This window comes from Neovison vison, chromosome 4 (genome assembly GCF_020171115.1).
Source record: "Neovison vison isolate M4711 chromosome 4, ASM_NN_V1, whole genome shotgun sequence".
Taxonomy (NCBI): Eukaryota; Metazoa; Chordata; class Mammalia; order Carnivora; family Mustelidae; genus Neogale; species Neogale vison.
Genome location: NC_058094.1, coordinates 160329249 through 160355648, shown reverse-complemented (window position 1 = coordinate 160355648; position 26400 = coordinate 160329249). Strand labels below are relative to the sequence as shown.

Here is a 26400-nt window from a genome sequence, read left to right as displayed (position 1 = left end):
TCCATCACCTTTCATTTTAGCCAAGTAATTAAAAACCCGGCTTCTCTCTCCTCATCTAGTGAATTTTTCTGATGTTTTCCTAGAAGTCTTCATTTCTGTTCAGTCTTGAATGTCCAGAGGTCTCTCTTAGAGAGACCCCAATACATTTCACATTTGAGGTCCAGAACCTCTGGGTTGCTAAATCCGAGTCCCATCTGCTGGCACTATTACTGTTTAGGGGATTTATAAGAATAGATATATAATGGCGGGGCCAGACTGCAGCATTTTCACGCTACCTCGGCAACAGCTATACCCATCGTTGAGTCTAATCATCTTTTTTATTGACAAAGACCTTAAGGTCCAGGGGCTGAAGTGTGTTGCCCAAGGTCACACAGGTGGTGTGTGGGCAACTTCAGGTTAAATTTCGGGTCTTCTGACCCAAAGACCAGCAACTTCAATTACCTTTCCGTATCATCTCTTGTGAAAGTAAAACTCTCTCTTGAATCTCTCCAAACTATTTTCGTAATATCTCGCTGAACGGTTAACAACTCCATTAAAGAGGTAAGACCCTGAAGGTCAGAAAGATTAAATGACTGGTAACTGAGGGTACAGTGAGCATTGCTTTAGAGGAAGAACAGGGAATAAAACACAAGTTCTTGGCTTAGAAATAAAGGATTCTCTCCTTTAAAAATGCACTCACATAGATGATAAGGATATTGCTCAACAAAATTAGCAATCTTTCTCAGTTCTGGGTTATGGAGGGTCTCATTTACCTCAGAGTTTAGTATTTGCTCTTTTTAAAGAGAAATTGTTTAATTGGAATTGGGGAAGACAATGCAGAAAATTACCTAAGCACATTTTTTTGCAGGTCAGATTTTAGAATGTGCCTTTCAGACAAATTTAGAAATTTATCTGAACACATTTTCTTTCAGAAAAAATGTTTTTAGTGACCAATATCTGCAACACAAGAAAAAACAAATCCACACCAAGTAACAGGATGACTGGTTCTTTTCCTGTTTAAGCAAAGTGGAACACTGTCCTCAACTTCTCAAATGTTATTCTAGTTATGCCACGCCGTTCCAGTCTGTCTGTGCCTGCTTGATTCCGTAATGCTCATGTGGAGAGACAAGAACCTCTGCTGCATTCATTGACCACCTACTATGGCCAGATGGCACAGCCAGGAGCTGGATCATGGCCAAGGGGAGCAAGGCACGGTGCGCACACTTGAGGAGCTCAGGGTAGTGGAGAGCAGAGCATTGGGCTTTTAAGGGCAGAGAAAGCAGATGGCCTCAAGAAGTGGGAGCCAAGAGGGACGTCGGTCAGCTGAGGGACTCTCCTAGGTTTTAAGAGCAGGGCCCTAAAAAGATGATCGGATTTAGAGGAGAGGCTAAGAGGAAGGGAACTGAGGGTAGAGGAGACACGGTTCTGAAGTCCGGACATCAGCACACCGATCCTTAAACTTTGCTGGCATTATATAAAACATGATTATCATATATCTCCCTGAGGGGAATAGGAAGAAGTCGTCCCAAAGGGGATGAAGGATCTAAAGCCAACTTTCCCATTGACTAACATTCATTGGACATAAAATACTTGCCAGTTACTGTATTGAGGACACTAAGATCTGAGTAACTGAACGAATTTATAGCAGGGTTTAAAAATCAGACTCTCTCTCCAATTTGTGGAAAACTGTTTGATCCATAGAGCTACACAATTATATACTTTCTTCTAGAAATCTAAAGAACCCTGCCAAGAATACCATTCTATATTATTTTGAGGAAAAATCCCTAATGAGACAAGGTAAAATAGTTACATGAATATAGACCCAGACATTATATAATCTCATTTAAGAAGACAGATTTCAATGCACAATAGGATTGACCTAGAGCACCGTTCGTTCTAGAAGAATTAGGTTGCATGGACACTCCATACTTAGAGCCCAGAGGCTACATCCCTTGGTCCCAGGACTTGGGCAAGTATTTCCTTCACTTGCTCCTGCCGCCAGACCATTCACAGAAGTTTCTCCCAGGTGCCTTTCTTTGCCCCTTCCTCCTACCTCCCAGACCCCACTTTATCATGATTCCCCCCGACTGTGTTGTACCTTCTCTGCTTCATCTGAACCGTCTTTCTAAAACGTGGACACACCTTTTAGCTCAACAGAAGGCAGCTATGGCAACACAATAACAATTGTTAGGCCATGTGTACAGTTGAAATACAAGTATTATCTTAGAAAAGAAATGCTAGAAATCAGTGGAGTAGAACACTAGGAATCAAAAGGAAATGTAGGTCTTTCAGTGTGATTATCACCATCTTTTATAAATATATGTCTGGTTATTTTTCTGATTACTCATAATACTAATACAGATGAAAGGGTCTTAAGAACACGTTTTGAACATGTCATGACAATATGCTAAGAACGTACAAGTATTCACACACACACACACACATACATGCTAAGCAAATAGAAGATAGCAGTAACTATCAAAAGAGAAAAATATGACAATTACACAAATATGAACATAGTACTGACATGTTGTAGAGGGAGCACAGGGATAATTATAGAGCAATAGAACCCATGAAAACGGAAAGTCTCAAAAAAAAATATTATGTTTGGTTTCTTTCTTCTTAAGTTTCTAAGCTACTACCTGATATATTTCTTTCCCCCTCAGGGCAAATATCAAAACCTTCATAAGTTTCTTCAATGCACTACTCTAGATCACATGCAACAAGAAAAGAGAAAACCCCAGGTCATTTCCAAATTGACAGGAAGTAATGTATTTAGAAGATTGAATTTATAAATCACTTAAAATTCAGAATTTTACAATTGAAAAAATTGGTGGTGTAATTGAGTTTTCCTAGGATGTTTAGTAAATTTTCAGTATTTTTAAGGGAAAACCTAAGAAAACATTTTGGAAAAGCCTGCACGAAAATGCACTGTATTACATTCTACTATTTCTGTTAAAATTATAGTTTTTCATAGTAATTATTCAATAAAAATAACATGTACATACTCATATAAATCAAGTTAAAGATAAGAATAACTGATTTGAAAGTTATTAAGCCAGAAAAGTTTTTTATTTAACTAAAAACAATAAACAGAAGACCTTTATAGGCTAAAAGTATACATTTACATGGACCTCCAATTAAAATTATTGTGTAGTAGGTTATAGCAAAACCTTATTTCCAAGTTTCTGGAAAATACATTTTATACATTCAAATAGCCAATATAAATCAGAGATGATTTAGAATTAGATGTACATCATCAAATTACTCATTTTAAATAAATTACTCATTCCTTAAACAAGATTACAAGTTATAGACCAGAACTTTAAATTTTATTTTTATTTTAGGTAAAAACAAAAGTTTACAGATATTTGATATAAAGTGTTCACACACAGAATGCATCTCTTATGTGACATTAGGAAAATTTCAGTATAAACTACATCATATCTGAAGATAAATCCATGAGTTCTAATTTTTAAAAACCTGTAAGATGATTTGCAACTTTAGGATATTAGATACATGGCATGTAAATCATTATTCTTGAATCCCATATATTCATTCATAAAAGGCTTCTAAACAAAGGAGTCGGAATTTTGTTCACAGTTTATAAACTTTGCACAAATTTTGTTATGATAACCTGTTGCCTACAGAGGAAGTATCCATAAACAAAAACAATCTGGTATTTAGTAATTTTACACAATCCATTATAAAACTTCCTGGTCTAAGGCTGTAACCAACTGGGATTTCATATGAACCATAACCAGAGAGAGTGAACAATGATAAATTAACAGTATCTGAGAAAGCAGATAACATCGAGTTAACACTCAGTGTATTTAATTAAAGTTTCTTTCTTCCTGCCTCATACAACTGATCTAGTAATCTCAATCATGGAATTTCGAATCCACCTATGGTTGTTGTCAAATTCAGTAATTAAAAATGCAAGCCAGTTTAGAAAGGACATTTTCTCTTAATTTTAAAGATATTTATGGCTTACTATTTTTAAAACAAATTATTTACCCAAATAAATTTTTACCATCACTTGCTGGTTCCTGACTATTTATTGACAATTATTTCTAAATTACATAAATGTGTTAGTCACCAGCAAGTAAATCTTGTTTTAAAAATCATTGATGAGCATAACATTTTTAAAATGTAAGGTTCTCATTTGTATCTCTAGTTTAAAGTCTAATTAGTGATTTGTACTGATCCAATATTTTATATAAATATAAAATCTAACCATTTGTTTTCTTCAGTCTCTATGAGGTTATAGATATCTTTACAAATTTTGTTCAGAAACTGAATTTTAGAAGATACACTCCTAAACACAAAATCTATTTTATGAATTTTCTTAAGCATAAGGAAACACAAATACCCACTTTTATCATTCAAGAACAGATTACTATAATGCATTGCAAAATATTTGCTAATGAAAATACAACAATTTTTATTTACCTAACCTGTTACTTCTCACTGTAGTATATAATAAATTTTATAAGGGCAAAATTTTGATTTACTCTGACATTAGCAACATGGTTTAATTCAAAAAGTCAAAAGATTTATAGAGGTAATATTTCCAATTCAAACAGTATTTTGCTGGATTTCAATTTTTCCATAGAGCTCTGAAATAAATACATGTTTTTAAACTTTGCTTTAAGATGTGTAAAGGGGTTTCAAGTATTCTACAGATACAGACTTTAGAGAACACTGAATTCTTAAGAAAAAAAGGAGTTTTTATTGTTGTTGTTTTACTCCATTGTAGGATCTTGAAGACTTTTTTTAGTCCAAAATCATTTTCACCTGCAATAATTGTGTTCAGGTTTTCTCAGCAGGTGAAGTATACATTCTTACAAGGTTTCAAATTTCAGAATTCCAACAATGCATTTAAACTGAGTACCCACTGAATCACGTTCTCTCCTCTTTGTTGTGTGTGTGTATGTGTGCCTATTATCTTCCAATTCTAATATTTATATTAGATCTTAGTCTTTTTAGCTCCCCAGAAATACCTTAGTGAACCCTAAGCAATTGCTAACCACTGAATAATTGTGAGCCGGCGAGCCCCTTCAAGTAGATCGTTAACCACAGAGTGCCTGACAATTTCCAAATCCTATCCTCTGTCCAAAAGGAAAAGATAGGGCTTTGTGAGGCCGAAAGGAAGCGAACAAAACAAAACAAATGTAGCTCATGCTGAAAGTGAAAAGTGCTTGGACAGATTAGTATTTTCTTTTCTGCAAGGCGCCCTGCCAGACTTTTTTTTTTTTAATAGAGAAGAGTTATTTTTTTGTCTGATTTTTCAGTTTCTTGGAAAGTGTTGGTATTTACCATCCCCACCGGCCCCTCATAATTATGGTTGGTTGTTTTGTGTTTTTTCCATTCGTCCACATCACAGACTGCTGATCACTCCCCCACCCCCACCCCCTGCCTCACTGTCAAAACCCCCAACTCTGGGCGACCCTGGGTTTGGAAACTCCGCGGACTCCCGACGACACATCCCACTCTTCCTCTCACGCCTCTTATTTTAGTTGCAAGATCCCTCACTCCAGTTGCAGTCAAAGCCGGAAATTTTCATTTAACTACACCCCCCCCCCCTTCTCGCCCCCTACTCGGAGCCGAGAGCTGGGGAGCTGAGAGCCTCAGAGCACAGCCGGGTCTCGGCCGCCTCCCCTCTCTCCGGAAGGCTTTAATTTGCACACTTGCTTGCCACTGCGCAGCGAGCCCCTAACCCCCGCAGCCGCCGCCGGGTGGGTCTCCGGCAGAGTCGGCCTCCGAGGCCCCCGCCCTCACCCCAGCTGCTTCCCCAGCTCGGCCCCGAGCCCCAGTCGGAGCCCCGCAGCCCCCGTCCGCCCCAAGCGAGCCGCGCGGGCGGCGCCCTCCGCCTTCCCTCCGCCTTCCCTCCGCCCTCCGCCGCTGTGCCCACCCCTTCGCAGGAGAGAGTGCTGGTAACTCCTTCCTCCGAGCTGGTTACCTGCTTTGCGCCGCGGTGGACACGTGCGAAGCTCCAACAGACACTCGCAGCCCCCTCGGGAGGCCCGAAGGTGCCGGGCCCCTCAGGTAAGGGCTGTGCGTTCGGGTGGGTGGGCTGCGGGGTGGGGTGGGGGTCCCCCGGGGAGATTTGGGAGCCTGGCCGGGGTCGGAAGCGAGAGTGTGGGTGGGGGTGACTGTGGTGTGTGTGTGTGGGGGGGGGTGTATGTCTTCCGAATCGGCTTTAGTTAACCCCTTACGAGCCGAGGCAGGCTAGTTACGGGGACCAGTTTTGGGGAGTTAGAGGAGTCTCCCCTAATCTGGCAAGAGGAGGACATCCCACAGCAGGGACACCCCCAATACTAAGAGCCTGTGCCCGCTCCCAAGTAGCCATGCGCACAAACACCCACACACTCGTGAAGCTTCCTAAAGAGGAATATAAACTCTACTCGGACACTCATACAATAATCCACACTTTAAAATGCACTGCCTCTGGGGACTCCATGCGGGACTTTGTGTTAACGTGCCCCACATTCATTTCCCCACTAAAGCTCACTCCCCAGCTCGCGAAGGTGTGGGTGTGGCCTCCACCTACTCCACCAAGAGATAAATGTTAACGCAGGCTTCTTGCTGCCACCCCCTGTGGGGGTGTTATGCACACTTAGGAGGGCAGAGGCGGCCCGTGCACAGGCTTGAAGCCCCACAAGGACGCACGTTTGCTTTAGCTTCCCAGTTTACTTTTATAATTTAAAATATCCCAGTTAAAACGCACACCCTGCGGTGAGCAGCTCCGGGCCCCGCAGCGCGCCCCGCAGTGTGCACGTGGGGCGCATCTGCGTGTGCGCACACGCGGGAGTCGTGGTCCCAGTGCGGCCTCTTGTCGCTGCGCTGGTGGCGACCCTTGCGGTGCTTGGCAGGCTTCGGGAGAGGCACATGAAGGATTTCATTGAGTGTGAAGACAGAGAGCAGAGACAGAAAGCAGAAGGAGGCGGCTGCAGCCTTTGTAGTCGCGGAGGAATGCGGAAATGTTGAAGCACTATGTCAAACTTTTTTGAAATGGGGTCAAGTCACATTCAGCCAGCGTGGGAAAGCAACAACAACAACAAAAAAAAGTGAAGGAGAGGGGGGGAAAAGGCACTGTTGCTCCCGTTTCTCTACTCCGGAGCCGACCGTCCGGGGAACGAGGGGGGAGAGCCAGGGCGGGCGGTGCGGGGCCGGGCCGGGGCCTCAGGCGCAGCTCCCTGCGGGGGTGGGACGTCCGCGACGCTGCTTTAGCTGCTGAGCCTCGGGTTGGACTGAGGCGGGAGGGGGATGCGGGAGGGGCGGGCTGCGCAGGCGGCGGCGGCTCCTCGGCTACCTGTGTGGCCCTAGGCCTGGCTCAGACCCTCGTGCAGGCTCGGGGGGGCTCGGTCCTTGGCTCCCCCAGGATTTGCCTTCACCTTTTAAGGAGAGCTTTGAATGGAGTGTGTGTGAGGGTCTCTGCGCTCGCTGCGGTCCCTTCTGCCAGCACACCGTGGGGATCGCGCCATTTGTTTCTTTAATTCCTGGCAGCAGGCGAGCGGGCCAGCGGTTGCGGGGCAGGTAATTCCGAGGTGTCCCGGGGATTCCAGGCACGCGGCCGGCGTGGCGAATGTCCGGCCGAGGCCGCGGCGGCCATGGGTTGGAGGCTCCCTAGGTCCTGGATTTCAACTGTATGGTGAGGGGAAGCATGCCTCTACCCTACCTCCCCACCCCCGCACTTTGTTGTGCGGCGGGCTCCGGGGCGGGGGTGGGAGGGGTTGGCGCGTTTGGCTTTTGATGAGACCAGGCCTTAAGCCGAAAGAGGAATGGAGCCACCACCTCTGCTATTTAAGATCCAGAAGATCTGGAGAAGATCCAGGGAGTGGGAAAAGGTTCGCGAGTCCTGGCCCCGAGGGCGCAGTCCCCTCTTTATCACCCCAGAGGCTTGGCATTTACTCCTCCCATTCCCAGACTTTTTAAGACGAGGGTGAGTTTTGATGAGGTTGAAATTAGTTGAGAATTTCAGGGCGAGACGGTTATGCTACCTTCCTCCCGAAGTTATTCATTAAGGAGATGACAAGATAGAGTGCGACGATACCCCTTTCTCCTACCCTTATGGTCCCGTGGGCGACTCCCACACCCCCTTCTACCCCCCCGCTCCAGGGCCCCACCGTTCCTCTTCTCCCGAGTAGCGGGAGCGCCAGCCCTCCCGACCTCATGGGTTTCCACCAGGGAGGTCCTCCGAGTCGGAGGAAGAATTCCGTTTCCAATCCAGACTTCTTTACCCCAAAAAGACCATTTGTGTGTGCAAGTCGTTTTTTAATGTCTCCTCGTAGAAAAACTGAAAGTAGAAAGAAAGGAAGCAATTTCCTAGCAGATGTCTGACCACCCCTTCTCGCACACTCCCAGCATCGGGTTACAGGGTCCTGGGAGCCCCCACCCACATTCTGCAGCCCCACACGGGTGGACCCACAGTCCCTCCACGGCCGCTTGTGCACAATACCTGAAAACCCCAGGGCACCCCGGGAGCCCCTCTCCCTGCACGTCCAGGCCCGGGGAGGAGGGGTGGGTAGCAGTGCAACACAATGATGTAGGGATAAATATTAAGCCGTGACATTGACGTGCCCGGCACCTCCCCTCCCCCGCGCTCCCGGCACACTCTGGGCTGCTCGGCACGCCCCCTCCCGTTCCACTGCGTCCCGCGCGGAGCGCTCATCCCCGAGGGGCCCCTGCAACCTCTCCGCGCTAAGACGGCTCCAGCTCTGCAGGGAAAGAAAAGTAACTTCGCTTTTCTCGGAGGAACCAGGAAGGATTAAGCAGACTGGGAGAGGGCAGGAGCGCGCCGAGGGTAGCGTTGGGGTCTTTATGAAGTAGGAGGAGGGGAGTCTGCGGGAACCCGGAGGAAGGCGCCTGGGATGTCTGATTGCACTTTTTCTTGTCCTCCCGTCTCTTTTTTTAGGTGGAAGGATTGTGGACTGAGACGCGCTCGGGCAGAGACTATGTAATCGCTTCGGTGTCTGTGCAGAGGACTGCGCTTCAGGGAGGGCAGAGGAGGGATCGGCTCGCTCCTTGGCGACTCGGCAGGCGGAGTTTCGCGGCGGCACCAGCGTTGGCGCCCGCCCGCGGGGAGGTCGCTCCATCCAGCCCCAGCGGCCGCGAGAATCCGAGCGCCTGAACGCGGTAGTCAGCGGGGGCGAGGGAGAGCGAGACCGAGCTCCGGGGCGTGAGGGAGCGGGCCGGGGAGTCCGGGGAGAGGCGAGCGGCGGTCGCGAGCGAGCCAAGCGCGCCCCCCGCCCGTGCCAGCGGTGCCGCGCCGGGCGGCGTCTGGGCGGCATGGAGAAGGACGGCCTGAGCCGCGCGGACCAGCAGTACGAGTGCGTGGCGGAGATCGGGGAAGGCGCCTATGGGAAGGTGTTCAAGGCCCGGGACCTGAAGAACGGAGGCCGTTTCGTGGCGCTGAAGCGCGTGCGGGTGCAGACGGGCGAGGAGGGCATGCCGCTCTCTACCATCCGCGAGGTGGCGGTGCTGAGGCACCTGGAGACCTTCGAGCACCCCAACGTGGTCAGGTGAGCGGGGGAGCGGCGCCCGCGCCGTCGGAGGCCGAGCGCGCTGGAGAAGGGCGGGGGACCCTTGAGGCCGGAGGGCGGCTGGGGAGGCACGGCCTGTTGCCCTTACAGAGTGAGAGTAAGTTTAGTCGACCGAGCCGCAAGCCAGAGCGGGCGACCTTCCCACGCAGCGAGCAGAAAGACGAGTCAGGAAATGGGACCTGCGCAGGCTTCCCCGCGGCGGTGCCAAGTGCTCTGTTTTCTCCCTGCTGTCCCTGAAAAGGGGGTTCAGGAAGTTGGGTGCCTTTTAGGGAACGAGCCAACCTGAGACGTGCCCTGCCAGCCCCCGCATATTTTCCCTGGCCTTTGGGGAATTTTTGAGAGCCTGAGAATAAGAGAAGTGGCAGGGTGCGGTGAAAATCAGTAGGATGAGAACTTTCCTCATGGAGCCGAGTATAAATAAAGGGTTTTTGTTTTGTTTTGTTTTGTTTTTAAATAGCAACTTAAGAATATTATTGCCAGTCACGTCCAGTTTTCCTTATTGAAGTTATATAGTGATAAATAAGTGTCAAGCGGGGTCGCCTGAACATTTTCTTCCACAAATATTGCTTGTTTGTGTGTATTAGTAAATGTCTCTAGTCTAGCATGGTCCTCACACTACTTCTCAGAAGTAGTGATGTGTGAATCCAAGATGTGGAATCTTCAGAGGGTCAGAGGGTAAACGTTCTGCTTTTGCGTCTTCTGGAGGAGATGTGGAAAGTGGATGGAGAGACAGCATTTCTTAAAGCCTCTCCTGTGTTGTAACCAGTAATTAAACTGAAGTGTGTGTGACTAGGATAATGGTGTTTTCTTAGTGATCCTGGAATTTCCCCATTGTGTGGTTGAGATTGTGTGGTATGTCATGCTTTTCTTTTTTGAGCAGATACGCTTAGTTTTAAGCAGAAAAGGAATGCATAGAAGGGTCTACAAATTTGGGTGTGATTTTTACCTATCTCAGCTCTTAGGAAAGTGTTTGAAAAAGGAAGTCTTGGGGTGTTCTTCCTGTCCTCTCATCTATCTGGGGATTCTTTTCAACAAATACATGCCTACTGTGTGTGCTGTAGATTAAATTATGTAAATAAGCACAGCTAAATATTTTTGTAAAAAGTCAAACAATTTAAGATTAGTCATCAAAGTCAAGAGACCTGAGACTGACCTTTGAAATACCAAGACCTACAGAGATTCAGAGAGCCCAAGTGTCTACCAATCTTTTTGACTTGTCTCCCCTTAACCTATGTGATTTGTGTGGTGCTTTGTTACCAACACAGACGAAGGCTAGAAGGCTGCAAAGAATCATAAATACGTAAATAAGGTAGTAAATGGCTATGAAAATAGGACCCCCATTATAAACTTCTGCTTTAGCCAGTAAAAGAGAAGGGGTGAAGGATAATGAGGCCAGGAGAATGAGTGTTTTAAGGAAGATGGGGTTATATGTAACAGCAATAGATTACCTTTTTTATGTGTTTTCTTTGTTAAAAACCAAGAGAAACTGTTCCTGTGAGTCTTTTTGATATTGGAGGGGAAAAGGGAGAATACATTTTGTCCCCTGTAACTTATCTTCCTGGAGGAATCACCTAGGTACTTCCCAAAAGATAAATTCTACTCCTATAATTTTAGGATCCACGTTTTTGTTCTCTTGTCTGTTGCCTGTGGAGTGTGTCCAGTTAAGGACCCTTACTTGTAAATAGATAAAATACTGTCCTTCCAACCTAGAGGTGTTACAGAAGCACCCCTATGTAATGCTGTCTCCTACAAAGCACTGCTCCTGTAACAGGATGGTTTTTTCCATTGTGTTGGTAGACTTGGGCTAATCCATTCTTGTTCTCTTGATTTATCCTCTTGAAATTGATTTGTGTTTAAAGATTTCTAACTGACCCATGACTTGGATTCTGTACTGAGAAATTTCAGAAGACAATACTTAATAAATTCAAGATGAAATTATCTAAAGGTTTTTAAAAACCTTATTTTGACAGATTAAGTGCTGCTGCTGATGCCTACCTCTTAGGAATTGCGAGGAAGAGCTGAGATAGTGTAGATGAGAGCACTGTATAAATTTAAAAACGCTTTAAATGTCCAAGTATTATTTGTTTTCGTACTAATTAGTGGGGCCCTCATCTCGATACAAGTTCCAGTAAAGCATCTGTTCCCCTTACCTTTTCAGTATAACAGATCATACTCAAACGCAGACACTACAGGTTCTGAAACCAAGAAACTACTTGGATATAATGGTCAGAAAAGACCATCAGTCATGTCATGAAATTCAGTGACTTGATGATGTCATCTTCACGAACTACATATCTCTGTTCCATTTTGATTCCTTCCTTTTCTCTTCCACCTCTGCATTGGGGCAATCATTGGTCCCCATGACTTGCCTAACTAGATGAGGAACTCAAGATTTTGCAGGTTGCTAATATTTATTGAGGTAGGGTCAAAAATCAAGGACAGAAGACAATACTTCTTTTCTTTCCAGGGGAGAGTTGTCAAAGTTGGACCACCCTTCCCATCCCTGGCTTATTGGTGCCCCACAGGACCAGTAGACAGTGCCATGGCTGGTTCTTTAAAGACTTCTTAAAAGGACAGATGTCTTTGTAAGTGCCTTCAAGTCTTAAGTAATTGGTCATAATTATAGGCCCTTCCCACAGTTAAGCCTGTAAGCTTGAAGGAACATGATAAACATACTAGATTTTTCAAAAGTTGAGATTTGATTTTGATGGATTTGCCAGAAAGGCTGACTTGTTACTGCTGTACTGCCTTTATGCACAGGGGTAATGACTTGAAATTCTTGTTTCCCTGTGCTTGATGTATCCCAGGCCTGGGCTTGATCAGCCAGTCAATGTCTAGGATGTAAATTTACTCTTATTTTATTGTCGGTAATCCCAAATCCTAGAGCCTTTGCCAGAATTCTGTGTGAACCTGTGTTAGAGCTTCTGCACTCCACAAAAGACTCCTCTGTTTTACCTTCTGAACTCAATTTGTATATGGGTAGATAAAATAATATGTTCTATCAGCAGTCTCTTGATTCACCAAATATGTAATGATGGCTTGTTATGTACCAGACACTGCTAGAAGCTGGGGATTCATCAGTGAACAGGTCAGAAAAAGTCTCCATACTTTTAGAACTTCCTTCGTAGTTTGTCGTTCTTTTTTCTCTTTTGAAATTCACTTCTCTTTATTTCCAAGCACTTGTTGTGCCATATTTAGCCTCACTAGTTGTGTAGAGCAACTAATACTTACAATAATTTGGTTACCAGGAATTTAGTGATTGAGTAACTAATATAACCAAAACACTAATCAGAATCAGATGCTTTTTGAAGCATTAGGAAGAGACATAGAGATGTCTACAAGACATTATTGACATGTAACTAATAGATATGAACATTTGGGCTCCATGTATCTAAGAGGGATTTAGGAAGGACCTACTGGTTACCAGGAGGTTAGGTGCTGGGAATGATACTTGGGTAAATCACGCCTACTTCCCTCAAATAATTCCCCCCTTGTTTGAAGGAGTAAGATGATCACCAAACCCTGATACGTGGCAATATTGTGTCATTACAAAGATCCTGGTAAGCACCACCAGCATTGTCCCCAGGGATTAAATTTATTAGCGTAATTCAGATCGAGTCCTGGTTCAGAAATTGAAACTAATGGCATTTCAGTGGATAAACTTAGAATATCTGAATATGTTAAATTATTATTGTTGGCATATTTAATCGTGGCTTTAAGAAAAAACGTCAGAAAAATCCATATACTTCAGTGATAAGTATTCAAGGAGAGTTTTCCAATTTTCTCTTTTTAAAGAGCTCAGTAACTTATAGTATAAAAGGAAAATAATAATGTGATTTTCTCTAGGGAAACCAAATCATTAACAGGGTAGAAGAAACATGGCATATTATTTGGTGCAGCATAAAGCTGGATTCTCAGGTGGTTTAAGTTCATGGGAATCCTGAATCAAAGTATTACTTTGTGGGTGAATAATAATGTCTGTTAAGGGCTTGTTTTAGTGAAATCAGGAAAAACAGGGGTTTAATTGCTTTTTTTTAAGTCTCAGTATGTTAGAAGTATGTTTGCCCCTTCATTCTTTAAGAGTCCCTTGAAAAGTTTCCAATTTATCAAGGTTCTTTAAGAAATAAACATTTTCACAATTATGTTCTTCCCATTCCTGGTTCCTGCTGAAGAACTTGGTAATGCTGAATTGTTGGCTTTGCACTTGTATCCTTTTTACATAACTGTTAACACCTTGGAATTATTAGAATTTCTCTATTAAGGAGGAAAATGGATTATAGAAGGAAATTTGTATAAACTTGAATATCTCTTGGTATATTTCTTCTATATTTAAGATATGAACAAGTGAATATCTGAAAACAGACTCCCTGTTAAAAGTAAATGATCTGTTGTTGTTTTTTTAATGCCTCACTATCAGTGATTCCTTAGGAATGTTCTTTCAGATTGAAACCTCTAATACTTAAATTGTGTCATTGTAAACTCATGGACATTATTAGAGTTGGAAGGACTTTGGAAATCTTTCAGCCCTTTTATGTTTTAGGTAAAGAAATAAGGTCAGAGGTCAAGAAGCTTGTCCATCATGCAGTTTTTAAGTTGGTGACTTGTTCTAAGATCTGAGTACCAATTTTTTTTTTAAAAATTCTTTTTGTTTGTTTGATGGAAGAAGCTAAAAGAGTGAGTACATTTCTAGTTTGGAAAAAATGAGCTATATGTAGACAAAGGTAGCTGGTTTGCCAGGAATAAATGACATATCAATTCAGGAAATTCCTGAATTCTGCAGTATGCAGAATAAAAGTATGATGATTATCCATTAAATTCTGCCTTTAAAGAATTTGAGTAATAACTATGATCATATAAACAGCTGTAGTTAAAAAATAACACAGGTTAATAGTACACTTAAGTAATAATAGTGAATTAATTTTAGACAAAGTAGTAGGAAAAATCAAAATGCTTGTCTGATGAATGAACTGTTACATAATGTGGGCTCTGGTATCTACTACCCATATAATGAAACAAACATCAGAATACTTGAAAATTAGGCAGCATAACAACCTCTTCATACAGAAGCAAATACAGTGCTAATGCTTCCTGAAGAACTATCCTCACTGTTGCTCTGTTTGTAGGGAGGTTCAGATGAGCTTGTCTTCCTCGGAAGGATATTGTGAGCTTCTTGGTGTAATAGAACATGGCAGACACGAAATCTGGGTGCAGGAGGTTTGGTGACAGGACAGGGTGGTGTGCTTAGTGTTGGTCTTTGTCCAAGGGCCAAGAGGCATCATTGAAAGTGGCTACTGGAAGTGATTGGTAACACGCATGCCTACATGAAGGTCACCTTCATGAATTCATCATGTTTGTGTGATGAATTGTGGATTCTAAGCCTGCTGGGGCAGGTAAGGCAGCAATCAGTTTTGTAAGAGACACTGAGCAGTTGTTTTGAATATCACCAGCTTGCTGCCACACTTGATTTCGTTGCACCATCTGCACAGGCAGCTCTCTGCTGAGAGGTGAAGTCAGAACCTTAAGGCACGTGGCAGAATCCATGTGAGTGTGCATCAGTGGCCTGGAGGTCCATGTGGGGTAGGGTTATTACTAAACATTTTAGTAATTTACCTACACTTGACCAACTGTTGGCTTTGTCATTTAAGTAGCTCTTTTAATTTCTTAGTTCTTATTATCTGGTCTTCCTAAAGGACTTTAATGCAGTAGAATTAGAATCAAAGTGTATGGATTTCTGAATTGGAAGGGATCTTCAATAGAGCCTAGTCTAAACTCCCTTTGGTCTTTGTAGGAATTGTTTTGTAAATATGTAAAACAGTTGTCTTATTTTTCAACTCTTTTATTCCACCATTACATGCATTGTTGATAGAAAGTGACGATGGCCAAGGTTCAGATGCAGGTTTAGAGCCAATGTTAGCAGGACAGGATGTTAGTGGTCATTACGTATCAGAAAACACACTCTTAGGACATAAAAATTATTTTCAGTTTAAGGATTGTATGTTTCTGACTTGAGTCCAGGATTATATCTCTTATATCTATAAGTAACAGCAGCATCTATAACTGTTAGTTCCCAGTGTATATTTTCTGAATGAATAAGTTCAAATAAATTAAATTATGAACCCCTGAGATGAGAACTTTTCATCCTTTTAGAGCTGCATACGTGTTAGCAAGTACCTCCAGCTAAACATGGGGAAATTACTGGAGATTAACTGCAATGTATCTGCACACCAAGACTATTTAGTAAGAACTTTCAAATACTTATATCCATTTTTAAATGAGACAGATACCCATTTTTTGGTCTTCATTGCTAGCGTTGGTTTTGGAAGGTCTTCCTCTGCGTTTGCTCCGGGTAACCTACAGGTACGCAGACGACTTCTTTTATCCTGACTTTGCTCCTTGCAAGTCCACCTCTGGGACTTCAGTTGGGGCTGATTTCAGAATGTGCGCTCTGTGCCCTTCCCTGTACTGCTGTTTCTACCTGTTGAAACGCTACCCATGCTTCAGAGCCAGGCCCTAATGCCACCTTCTTTGTGTGTGGTCTGCTCCTGAATACCTACATTTGGATAAAATTTCTGTTTCTTTTGAACCCTGACCTTTGGACCTCCTTTGTGACACTCCGTATATGTCTGCCCCTTTATATTATTATGTCGGTTATGTAAGATATACTGTTAATCTTCTCCCAACCACCCTCTACTTTTTCACACCCTAGTTGTGTAAGCTCTTTAAGACAGAGAGTATCTTGTGGTCATGTCCACTTGCATCGTTTATCCAGTGGAAATAAAATGAATAAATGAACAAATGAACAAAATAATGGAAAAGAGGTTCAGTTATTAAGGAGGGGACCAAATGGATTATTTCTGTCACATGAAGGTTAATACTAAGGAGTGTCAAATAAAAAGGGAAAAGGGATCTGTTTGTAGGATTATACTTACTTGATTTCATGGGAATAATAAAAAAAATACTGAAAAATAGAGAACATTTCATTTTTGTTTGACTTCAACCTGTATAGCTTAGATTGAAGTGAGTTTCAAAATTTAAGTAGTTCCCATCATTAACTGTACAGTCTTGGACTTGATTTATATACTGTAGTAAAGACATGAACATTAGGAAATGTGCACACATTTAGTAAAAGTTGAAAATGTTTGGAACATCTTTAAATATAAGAGTGGAAGGTATTCTGAATACATTTTAATCAATTGCTTGAATTATTTTGTTTTTTCCCCCACTAATCTTAATATTGTTGGCTTTCTTTACTGGAAAAACTGAGGAGGAGCAAAATTAAGCAAGACCTTCCTGATAGTTTCTAAAAGAATATCAAGACTTGGAATTCTGTTAAAACAGTCCTCTACTCCATTTCATAATTTGTGTACAGAGAATTTGGATTCCACCTTGACAAACTGGTAGGTTTAGTTAAGTAGTCTTCCAGCCAAACTAATTCCAGTTCCTCAAGACACATGTGGGTGTGGTGTGTGTGTGTGTGTGTGTGTGTGTGTGTGTGCACATGCATATCGAGAACAGATGAATGCAAGATCTCTGAAAGAAGGGATGGTATTTTCTTGTTGCATTCCCTGTATCCCAAGCACTTAGTGTGGTGACTGGCATCTTGTATCCCAGAATAAATATTTGTGAATGAATGAATGATTGATTATGTACTGTCTAGGAATTCAGATTTTACTTTTTTAGTCAGAATTGGATAATAATGTCTGAAAGCATATGTGAGATTCATAGCATTAAACAAGTATTTATTGGTTATCTGTCATTCAGCATTTTATTCAATATGATCGACCTACATCTTGAAATATTTACCCAAAAAGTGGTATTAGATCAGGAAGCTGTTTGAAAATGGAATCTAGGGCGCCTGGGTGGCTCAGTGGGTTAAGCCACTGCCTTTGGCTCAGGTCATGATCTCAGGGTCCTGGGATCGAGTCCCGCATCGGGCTCTCTGCTCAGCAGGGAGCCTGCTTCCTCCTCTCTCTCTCTGCCTGCCTCTCTGCCTACTTGTAATCTCTCTCTGTCAAATAAATAAATAAAATCTTTAAAAAAAAAAAAAAGAAAAGAAAGAAAATGGAGTCTAGCTGAAACAAGTCGACCGTTGTTGAAGCTGTAGAAGTTCATTGTACTCTTCTCTCTTCATTTGTGTATGGTTGAAATTTTTCATCATAAGCTCCAAAAATGTTCCTAGTCAGTGAATAGTGGTCGGAATACTTTCCTTCTTTTTTGACTTCCTTCACCTATTAGCTGAGTGACCTGGAGTAAATTCCTCATGTCTCTTCATGATGGGTTTCCCACCATAAAATTTGGAGTTGTTGCTACTCTTTTGAGCTTAGAGAGTTCCTGTGATCAAATGAAGTAGTGTATGTGAAGATCAGAAGTTATGCAGATAGAAGGTGTTACTAACAAAATGAATTCCTGCCCTCAAGAAGTTTGTAATTTTGTGGAGGACACGAGCATGTACACAGATCTCTGTATGACAGATGGGGAGTATGTACTTTCATTTTTTTCATCTTACGGGTTGAAAGTATGACGAGAGCTAGTCATTTCTGAAAAGATGTACATTGGATTTATAGTAATTTTAGTAAAATATAGTCTTTAATCTGGGTATTGGTAATTGGTATCAAGTTTACCCAGTGCTGTATCCTTTTTATTAATGGATTATTGTAGGAGGATCTGAGGAGAAAGTGCTCCTGGGAACATGCTATCAGACTGGTGGCAGTTTGATGATTTCTTCTGTATTTCACTGTTCAGATTAACAAGAAGTTGAATTCTTTGTTTTTTTCTCTCTCTCTCTCACTCTTTTTTTTTTTAAGGTTTTATTTATGTATTTGAGAGAGAGACAATGAGAGAGGGAAAGCATGAGAGGGGAGAGGGTCAGAGAAAGAACCAGACTCCCCACTGAGCAGGGAGCCAATGCAGAACTTGATCCTGGGACTGCAGGACCAAGACCTGAGCTGAAGGCAGTTGCTTGAACAATTGAGCCACCCAGGTGCCCTCTTTCACTCTTTTCTAAAGATTTTATTTTTAAGTAATCTGTATACCCAACATGGGGTTTGAACTCACAACCCCAATGTCAAGAGTTGTGTACTCTTCCAACTGACTCAGCCAGGTTCCCCTTTCCTCTCTTTAAATTTCAAATCTCAAACAAAATTATTCCTTTTTATGTCACACATTGGCTTTTTAAAAAAAAAATATATATATATTTATTTGAGGGTGAGGGGTGAGGGGAGAGAGAATCCCAAGAAGACTTCCTGCTGAGTGCAGATCTGTCACGGGACTCCATTTCACAACCCTGAGATCATGATCCAAAGCCAAGAGTAATTCGCTTAACTGACTGAGCCACTCCTGCACCCCTAAAACTTTTTCTTTTGAAGATTGATTTATTTGTTTGCGAGGGAGAGAGAGCAGGGATAGGAAGAGGGACAGACAAGATGAAGGGAGAATCTCAAGCACACTCCCCACTGAGCGTGGAGCCCAGCTGTGGGCTGGATTTTGCAACCCTGAGATCACAGTCTGAGCAGAAATCAGGAGTTAAACACTCAACTGACTGAGCCACCCAAGCACCCCCATTTTTAAAACTTTTTAGTGGAAATCAAGAAATTATCTGAGTGGTTTTGAGTTTTTAAATAATGTTGTCTACATTCCAACTACGTAGAATCGTTTAAAGGTAGTTATTAAGTAGCCTTGGGTAAAAATGGGGTGTTTTCTTATTGAGCCCTGAGAAACCAAGAGATAGATTGAAAGATTGGGCTAGAGGGTGCTCCCAGTGCTAATCACAAATGAACTGTATTTAAATTATGGAAGTCCACTTACAGAACTAGGAAAGAAAGCATCCTTTCTTTGAAATAACACACCTATTACACATTAAGACACAATGAAAAGCCTGCTAGTTATTACAAATTATTTTAAACCCATGGGATTTAATCAGTGGTAATTTAGCTGACTACTAGTACATTAGACTAAAGATTGGGGTTGTTGCTGCTATTTGGATTTTTAGCTAAACCAGTTAGTATTGCAAAGAGAAAAATTCTGTTTCAGAGGCATTACTCTCTATCCTTTAAATGTCAGCTAACTCAGAATGATGGGATTCATCTCAAGAAGAACCATATAAGAGCATGGTTGAGGCGTGCCTGGGTGGCTCAGTTGGTTAAATGTCTGCCTTCAGCTCAGGTCATGATCCCAGGGTCCTGGGATTAGGAGGACCCTGCTCAATGAGGAACCTGCTTCTCCCTCTCCCTCTGCCCTTCCCCTCCCCACTTGTATTCTCACACACTGCTCGCTCTCTCGCTCTCAAATAAATAAATAGAAAAATCTAAAAAACAAACAAACAAAAAACCCCAAAACTCTCTCTCTCTTTCAAATAAATAACTAGAAAAATCTGAGGGGGTGGGGAATAAAAAAGCATGCTTGACACAGTGGTAACAATTCTGAATCCAAGAAAAACAGGACTTTTGAAATTAGTTAAGAGTAGCATCATTGTTTATGGAAAGGGTACTTTTCCTTAGTTGGTAAAATAAAATTGGGAGGTGAATCCGTCATTAGGCACATAAAGAAGGTTCTGGAGCTGTATCTTGTGATCAGAAAAGACCTCATGCTTTCAAGGTGTGGCAGAATATGAGGTAAGACGGGGTTGAGGTAGAAGTGAGAGAGTGAGAGGAAGATGTAATACGATCATAGAACCTGGGATAGCGTAGGTAAATCCGGTCTTTTAGACTTCAGAATCTAAAACCCAGTGATCTGAAAGGAGAGTTCTGCCATTTTTGGGAAGGCCTCCGGCAGTTATTTGCTCAAATCTTTCATTCCATAATAATAAAATAATAAAATGGAATTTTATATTCTGATGACTTTTTCTTGGGAACTTTATTTCCGCCATCTTCACATTGTCCTTGTGCTTAGCACTCAAATATTTGTGAATATGATGTGTGACGTAACAGAACACATGCTTCCCATTAGAACATAAGCTTCATATGGGCAGAAATATTTGTTTTGTTCACTGCTTTATTCCCAATATCTAGAACAGTGCTTGGCACATTGTTCAGTAAATGTCTGCTGAAGAACCAACTGAATGAATAGTTAAGCTATGACTAAAGATTACTCTTTTTCCAGTAATTTTATTGATAGCAAAAGTGTAAATTAGCCCCAAAATTTAGCAGATACGTCATTTTTCTATTCATTCATTAGTATTGCACTTAAAACTCTTCAGCATTAGATGGTCTCTAATAATTATAGTAGTAAATTGGATTTTGACTTAGGAAGTGGGAGTTACTTAAATAATGGTTAGCAAGTAGATTGGCTACTAAGATAATATTCCTTTTAAACTAATTTTTCCACTAATGTTTTCATTAGTTATGAGTTACAGTTTTATGTGAAATTCTGAGTTACAATTTTATATAAAAATATAATTTTAAGTGAAAATTTTAAGTGATACCGCAAATGGTTATATCATTTGTAGCAGAATTGATTTAGAAGTTTTGGTGGAAGTTTTAAGACATGGTTTCAGATTCTCTGAGTTAACGAAGTTTTATAAAAAGGGTTGTTACATGCTCTTCTGAAGAATTTGACGTAGCTGGCAAGCCTTTGTATAAGTGGCTATTGCTGTCCTCGCAAGTAGTGAAGCCCAAGTGGCCAGTCCCAACTTGAACATCCCCCAGCCCTCCTATTTGGTATTAGCATTACAAGCACCTTCCTTCTCTGCTTAAATCAGTTGATGGTGATCGTGTAAGGAATCTGGCATTACTTGGTCAAGACCAGCTATAAAGAATAACAGTGATAATGACAAGAAGAAAAGGGAGAAGGAGAAGGAGAAGGCGGGGGTGGGGTGGGTGGTGGGGCTAGGGAAGGAAGGAAGAAAGGAAAGAAGGAAGGAAAAGGAAGAGGAGTAGAATAGAATATCAGGTGCTGGGAGTTGTTACTAAAGTAGAATACTAGGGGACTTGTTAGCAGTTTTTGTTTCAAGTAATTAAAATTTTCTGTTAATTGTTCTGGTTCTTATTGCTGTGTAATAAATTGGCCCAAAATTCAGGGACTGAAAGCAGCCATTTTCTTACGCTCAAAGATTCAGTGGGTGGGGAATTTTGACAGAGCACAGTGAGAATGTTACATCTCTTGCTTCGTGATGTCTAAATGCTTGAAGTGGGGATAAATAAGCAGGTAGGGGGTTTAGTCAGCTGGAGATGCCTTTACCCTCAAATCTGTTGTTTCCTATGAGCTGGGTGATGTAGAACAGGACGTGAGCCGGGACTGTAGTCCCACCTTACCGCTCTTTCTGGTCTGGCCTCCCTCTCGGCATCAAGGCTTCAGAGTAGTTGGACTTAGGGATGGCTCATGGCACGGAAAGCCAGTCAGGGTCCCTAGGAACAGGCAGTGTTATTTCTGCCACATTCTGTTGGTGACAAGTGAGTTCAAAGCCTTACAGATAGAAAGGCGTGGGGCATATATTGTTTTTTATTGTAAAGAGTGTTAAAGAATTTGTGTCTTCCTCTTTCTCTTTTTTTTTTCTGTCATCATGACATTCGTACTTGGTGATTAGTACAGAAGGATTGTGATTTAAAAAAAAAAAGGCAAGGCTCCTACCCCAATGATCTGTATTTCCCATACTCAAATACAGCTTTTTTTTAACTCTGTTTTTTACCAGCTTCTGGTAGTTGGATCTGTTAATCTAGATAAAATACTATGCTCCATTTCTTGATACTTAAACTTCCATTTCTTGATATTTAAACTGTTGGCTTCCTGCTCTGAAAAATGAGGATTTAGCTCATTAATACTACTCCCTGCTCATTTTCTTCACCTTTTGTTAGGGCTGTTTTTATTTCATATAATAACTTAAATAATTTATCCTTAAACGCCAGTTTTTTGTTCGTTTTTGGCAGTATCTCTTGATTCTCCATTTAATAAGAGAAGAATATTTTATCCCCCTATCCTTTGTATTCGTTTTAACATTACAACTTTTATCATCTACTTTGTTGAAGTTAAAGATTTGCATTCTCTTCTGCAACCACAACTGCGGGTCCAGTGTTTTAATTTCATGAGGTTAGAGGGGTCTTTCTTAAACATGGACATCTGGATTCTCATTTCTTACTCTGCATCACTTTTTAAAAAATTGTACCCTATTTTAGTAGACTTCTTGTTTAGACCAGGGCGTTTTTATACTGTTTTGTTTTTCCTGGAGTTTACAATTGCCTTTCTATTTTTTCATGCACTGTTTGCCTTTATCACAGCCTAAACTTTTTTTTCAAACACTTTATCATACCACCCATTTCTGTTGAATTGCCCATTTCCTGAAGTTTCTCTGAAGTTTTGGTTTATTCTGGACTGGTTATTTACTGGGCCTGATGAACAGTTCTCTTCCTGAGACTTTTTCACTGCCCTCTGGGTTAGAGCCACTTATTCCTGCATCCTGGCCTTTCCTCTTTAGTGGTTCACACCCTTGTTTTGCAAGTTTATGTTTGCAAGTAACTTCCTAAGAAATTGTGTATTGAAGATAAGCTTTCTGAATCCTCACCAGTTTGAAAACATTTTTATTGTTCCTCATATTTGATTATAGTTTGACTGTTGTTAGAAGTCTAGGATGAAAAATTTTACTGTTGAACTTGAAAGCCATTGTTCTCTCTCTGATGAAGTTTGCCAATGAGAAATTATCTGCCAGTATGATTTTCTAATTAGTTTTTAGTAACTTTTCTCTCTGGGAACTACTAGATGTGTTCTCCAGAAATATGTTTCTATGTGTGGTGCTTTCTTAAATTTGCTGGGGGTGGGGTGCCTGGGTGGCTCAGTGGGTTAAGCCTCTCACTTTGGCTCAGGTCATGGTCTCGGGGTCCTGGGATCAAGCCCCAAATTGGGCTCTCTGCTCAGCAGGGAGCCTGCTTCCCCCTCTTTCTGTGCCTGCCTCTCTGCCTACTTGTGATCTCTCTTCTCTGTCTGTCAAATATATAAATAAAATCTTTTAAAAAAATGTGCTGGGGTGTGCCTGGGTGGCACAGTCGGTTGACCATTCAGCTCCTGGTTTTGGCTCTGGTTGGAGTCTCAGGATCATTGGATCAAAGCCTGCATTGGGCTCCACACTCAGTGGGGAGTCTCCTTGGGATTCTCTCTCCCTTTCTCTCTGCCCCTTCCACTTGTACTCTCTGAGATGAATAAATAAATCTTCAAAAATAAAAAAATTAGGGGCACCTGGGTGGCTCAGTGGGTTAAAGCCTCTGCCTTTGTCTCGGGTCATGATCCCATAGTCCTGAGATCGCCCCTGCTTTAGGCTCTCTGCTCGGCGGGGAACCTGCTTCCCCCCCTCTCTCTGCCTACTTGTGATGTCTGTCAAGTAAATAAATAAAATCTTTAAAAAATAAAAAAAATTAATTGATAAATTTAACTTGCTGGGCATTCTGTGAGATCTATATGCAGATTTGTTTCATTTTACTTTTAAAAATTACTTCTGTATTTATTCTATTCGTTCTTTCTGAGGTTCTCCTGCTAGTCAGATATTTGATATTTCACTTGGGACCTTGAAAGTCTCTTAAAGTTCAGTTTACAGATTGGATCTCTGTGTGTGTCTTGCCTTCTTTTCCTCTATTTTCTAACTATTCTGTTTGCTTTGGTTTTGTTTTGCTCTGTATTCTAAAGAAATCTTCTCTATTATTTTCCCAACTGTCTATTGAATTTACTCTTGGCAATTATATTTTAACCTCAGAGTATTTTTTTTTTATTGTTTTGTTCTCAGCTTGCTTTTTTTTTTTTTTTTTTTTTAAGTATTTCATTCTGGTTTCATGGGTGTAATATGTCCTTGAATAGTTCTAAATGTTTAAAAACTTCTCCACATTATCTTTGTTTTAGTAAATGTTTAGTTTTTAACTTTGTTTTCCTATTGCTGGATTGTTTCAATGCCTGGTGATGTTCGGATATACTTTGGTTTTTAAAAAATCAAGTTTATTGAAATGGAGTTTATATACAGTAAAAGACATCCATTTTAAGAGTATATTTTTATGAGTCCTGAAAAATTTATATGCCCACATAACCACCATCAAAATCAAGATCTAAAACAATTCCATTACCCTGAAAGTTCCCGCAGACCCCTTTGCAGTCTCCTCTCTCTACCTGGACCCCTGGCAACGAACCACTAAACTTCTTTCTGTCATTACAGATTATATTTGTCCTTTCTAGGGTTCTGTATACGTGGTATTAAACAGCATTGTGTTCTTTTGTATCTGGCTTTCATCACTAATTCCGAAATTCTTTCATGTTTATTGTGTCAGTAGTTCATTCTTTCCCAGTATGTGGCTTTGCCACAATTTGTATATCCTTCCGCATGTTAATAGTTATTTGTGTTGCTTCCAGTTTGGGGCTATCATGAATAATGCTGCTGTAAACATTCATATACAGGTCTTTATGTTGATACGATATATGCATTCATTTCGTTTGCATGAATACCTAGATGTGGTCTTCTGGCTTGTATGGCAAATGTGTTTAATTTTTAAAGAAATGGCCAAACTTTTCCAAACTGGTTGTACCAGTCTGTATTTTCACCAGTAATGTGTGAAGATTTCATTTGATTTGCATTCTGTTGAACATTTTATGTTGTCAGTCTTTTTAATTTTAACCATTCTGTTTTGGGTGTGAACTGATACTACATTGTGGTTTTAATTTGCATTTACCTGATGACTGATGTTGTTGAACATCATTCCATTTGCTTATTGGCAGGTCTCTTACCTTCCTTTGGGAAATAATCTATTCAAATATTTGGCCATTATTTAAAACTGGGTTATCTTACTGTATTGTGAAAGATATTTATATAGTCTGGAAAAGTCTTTTCCAGACTATATAAATAATCTTTCATTTTTCAGGCGTATAGCTTGCCTTTTTCTTTTTCTTTTTTTCTTTTCTTTTTTCTTTTTTTTAATGATGTCTCTCAAACAGAAGATTTTAATTTTTTCAAAAGTCTGACTTACCATTTTTTTCTCTAATGGTTTGTCCTTCTTTTATATGCCATCTAAGAAATCTTTGCATACCCCAAAAGCACATACATACATTTTTTTCTTATGTTTACTTCTGGAATTTTAACAGTTTTTTTGCTTTTATGTGAAGTCTGTGATACATTCAAGTTAAATCTTTGTGTGTGGCTTGAGGTAAGAGTTCATTTTTCTCCTTGTATAGAACGCAGTTGTCCTAGGACCATTTGTTGAAAAGTCTGTGCTTTCTTCAATTTGGATTACATTGGCAACTTTGTAAAAAATCAGTTGACCAGGGGCGCCTGGGTGGCTCAGTGGGTTAAGCCACTGCCTTCGGCTCAGGTCATGATCTCAGGGTCCTGGGATCAAGTCCCACATCGGGCTCTCTGCTTGGCAGGGAGCCTGCTTCCCTCTCTCTCTCTCTGCCTGCCTCTCCGTCTACTTGTGATCTCTCTCTATAAAATAAATAAATAAAATCTTTTAAAAAAAAAATCAGTTGACCATATATATTTGGGTCTATTTCTGGACTCCATTCTGTTCCATTGATTTGTGTATCTGTCTTTTTGCCACTGCCATAATGTTTTATTTACTGTAGTTTCACAGTAGGTCTTGAAATTAGGTAGTGTTAGTTTTCCAACTTTGTTCTTGTTTTTAAAAAATTTTTTTTTGCAATTTTGCCTTTTGAGATTTTGCTAAGAATTTTTACATCTGTGTTCATGAAGGATATTCTGTAATTTTCTTTTTTCATAATGTCTTAGATTTTGGTTTTGTGGTAATACTGGCCTTATAAAATGGGTTGGTAAGTGTTTACAGCTCCTCTGACAGATTTTCTGTAGCATTAATATTAATTCCTTCTTATACCTTTAATAGAATTTACTGGAAAGTTATCTGGGCTCAGTATTTCATTATGGGAAGGTTCTAACTACAATTTCTATTTCCTTAATGAACAT

At 41.2% G+C, this 26400-nt stretch overlaps 1 protein-coding gene across 3 annotated transcripts in view; it reads left to right on the top strand.

Moving 5' to 3' along the window:
* Positions 1–5934: 5934 nt before the first annotated feature.
* The window catches only part of CDK6 (cyclin dependent kinase 6), a 246300-nt gene continuing 225834 nt past the window's right edge, over positions 5935–26400 (top strand). Inside the window, exons 1-2 of one of the 3 annotated variants that reach the window (XM_044246025.1) lie at positions 5935–6027; positions 8897–9503. In XM_044246025.1, coding sequence (XP_044101960.1) covers positions 9271–9503 — 233 coding nt within the window. In that variant the 5' untranslated portion in view covers positions 5935–6027; positions 8897–9270. Of the gene's footprint in view, positions 6028–7415; positions 7519–8691; positions 8786–8896; positions 9504–26400 lie in introns of those variants that run through there. The other 2 variants (XM_044246027.1, XM_044246026.1) reach the window with 2 other exon arrangements.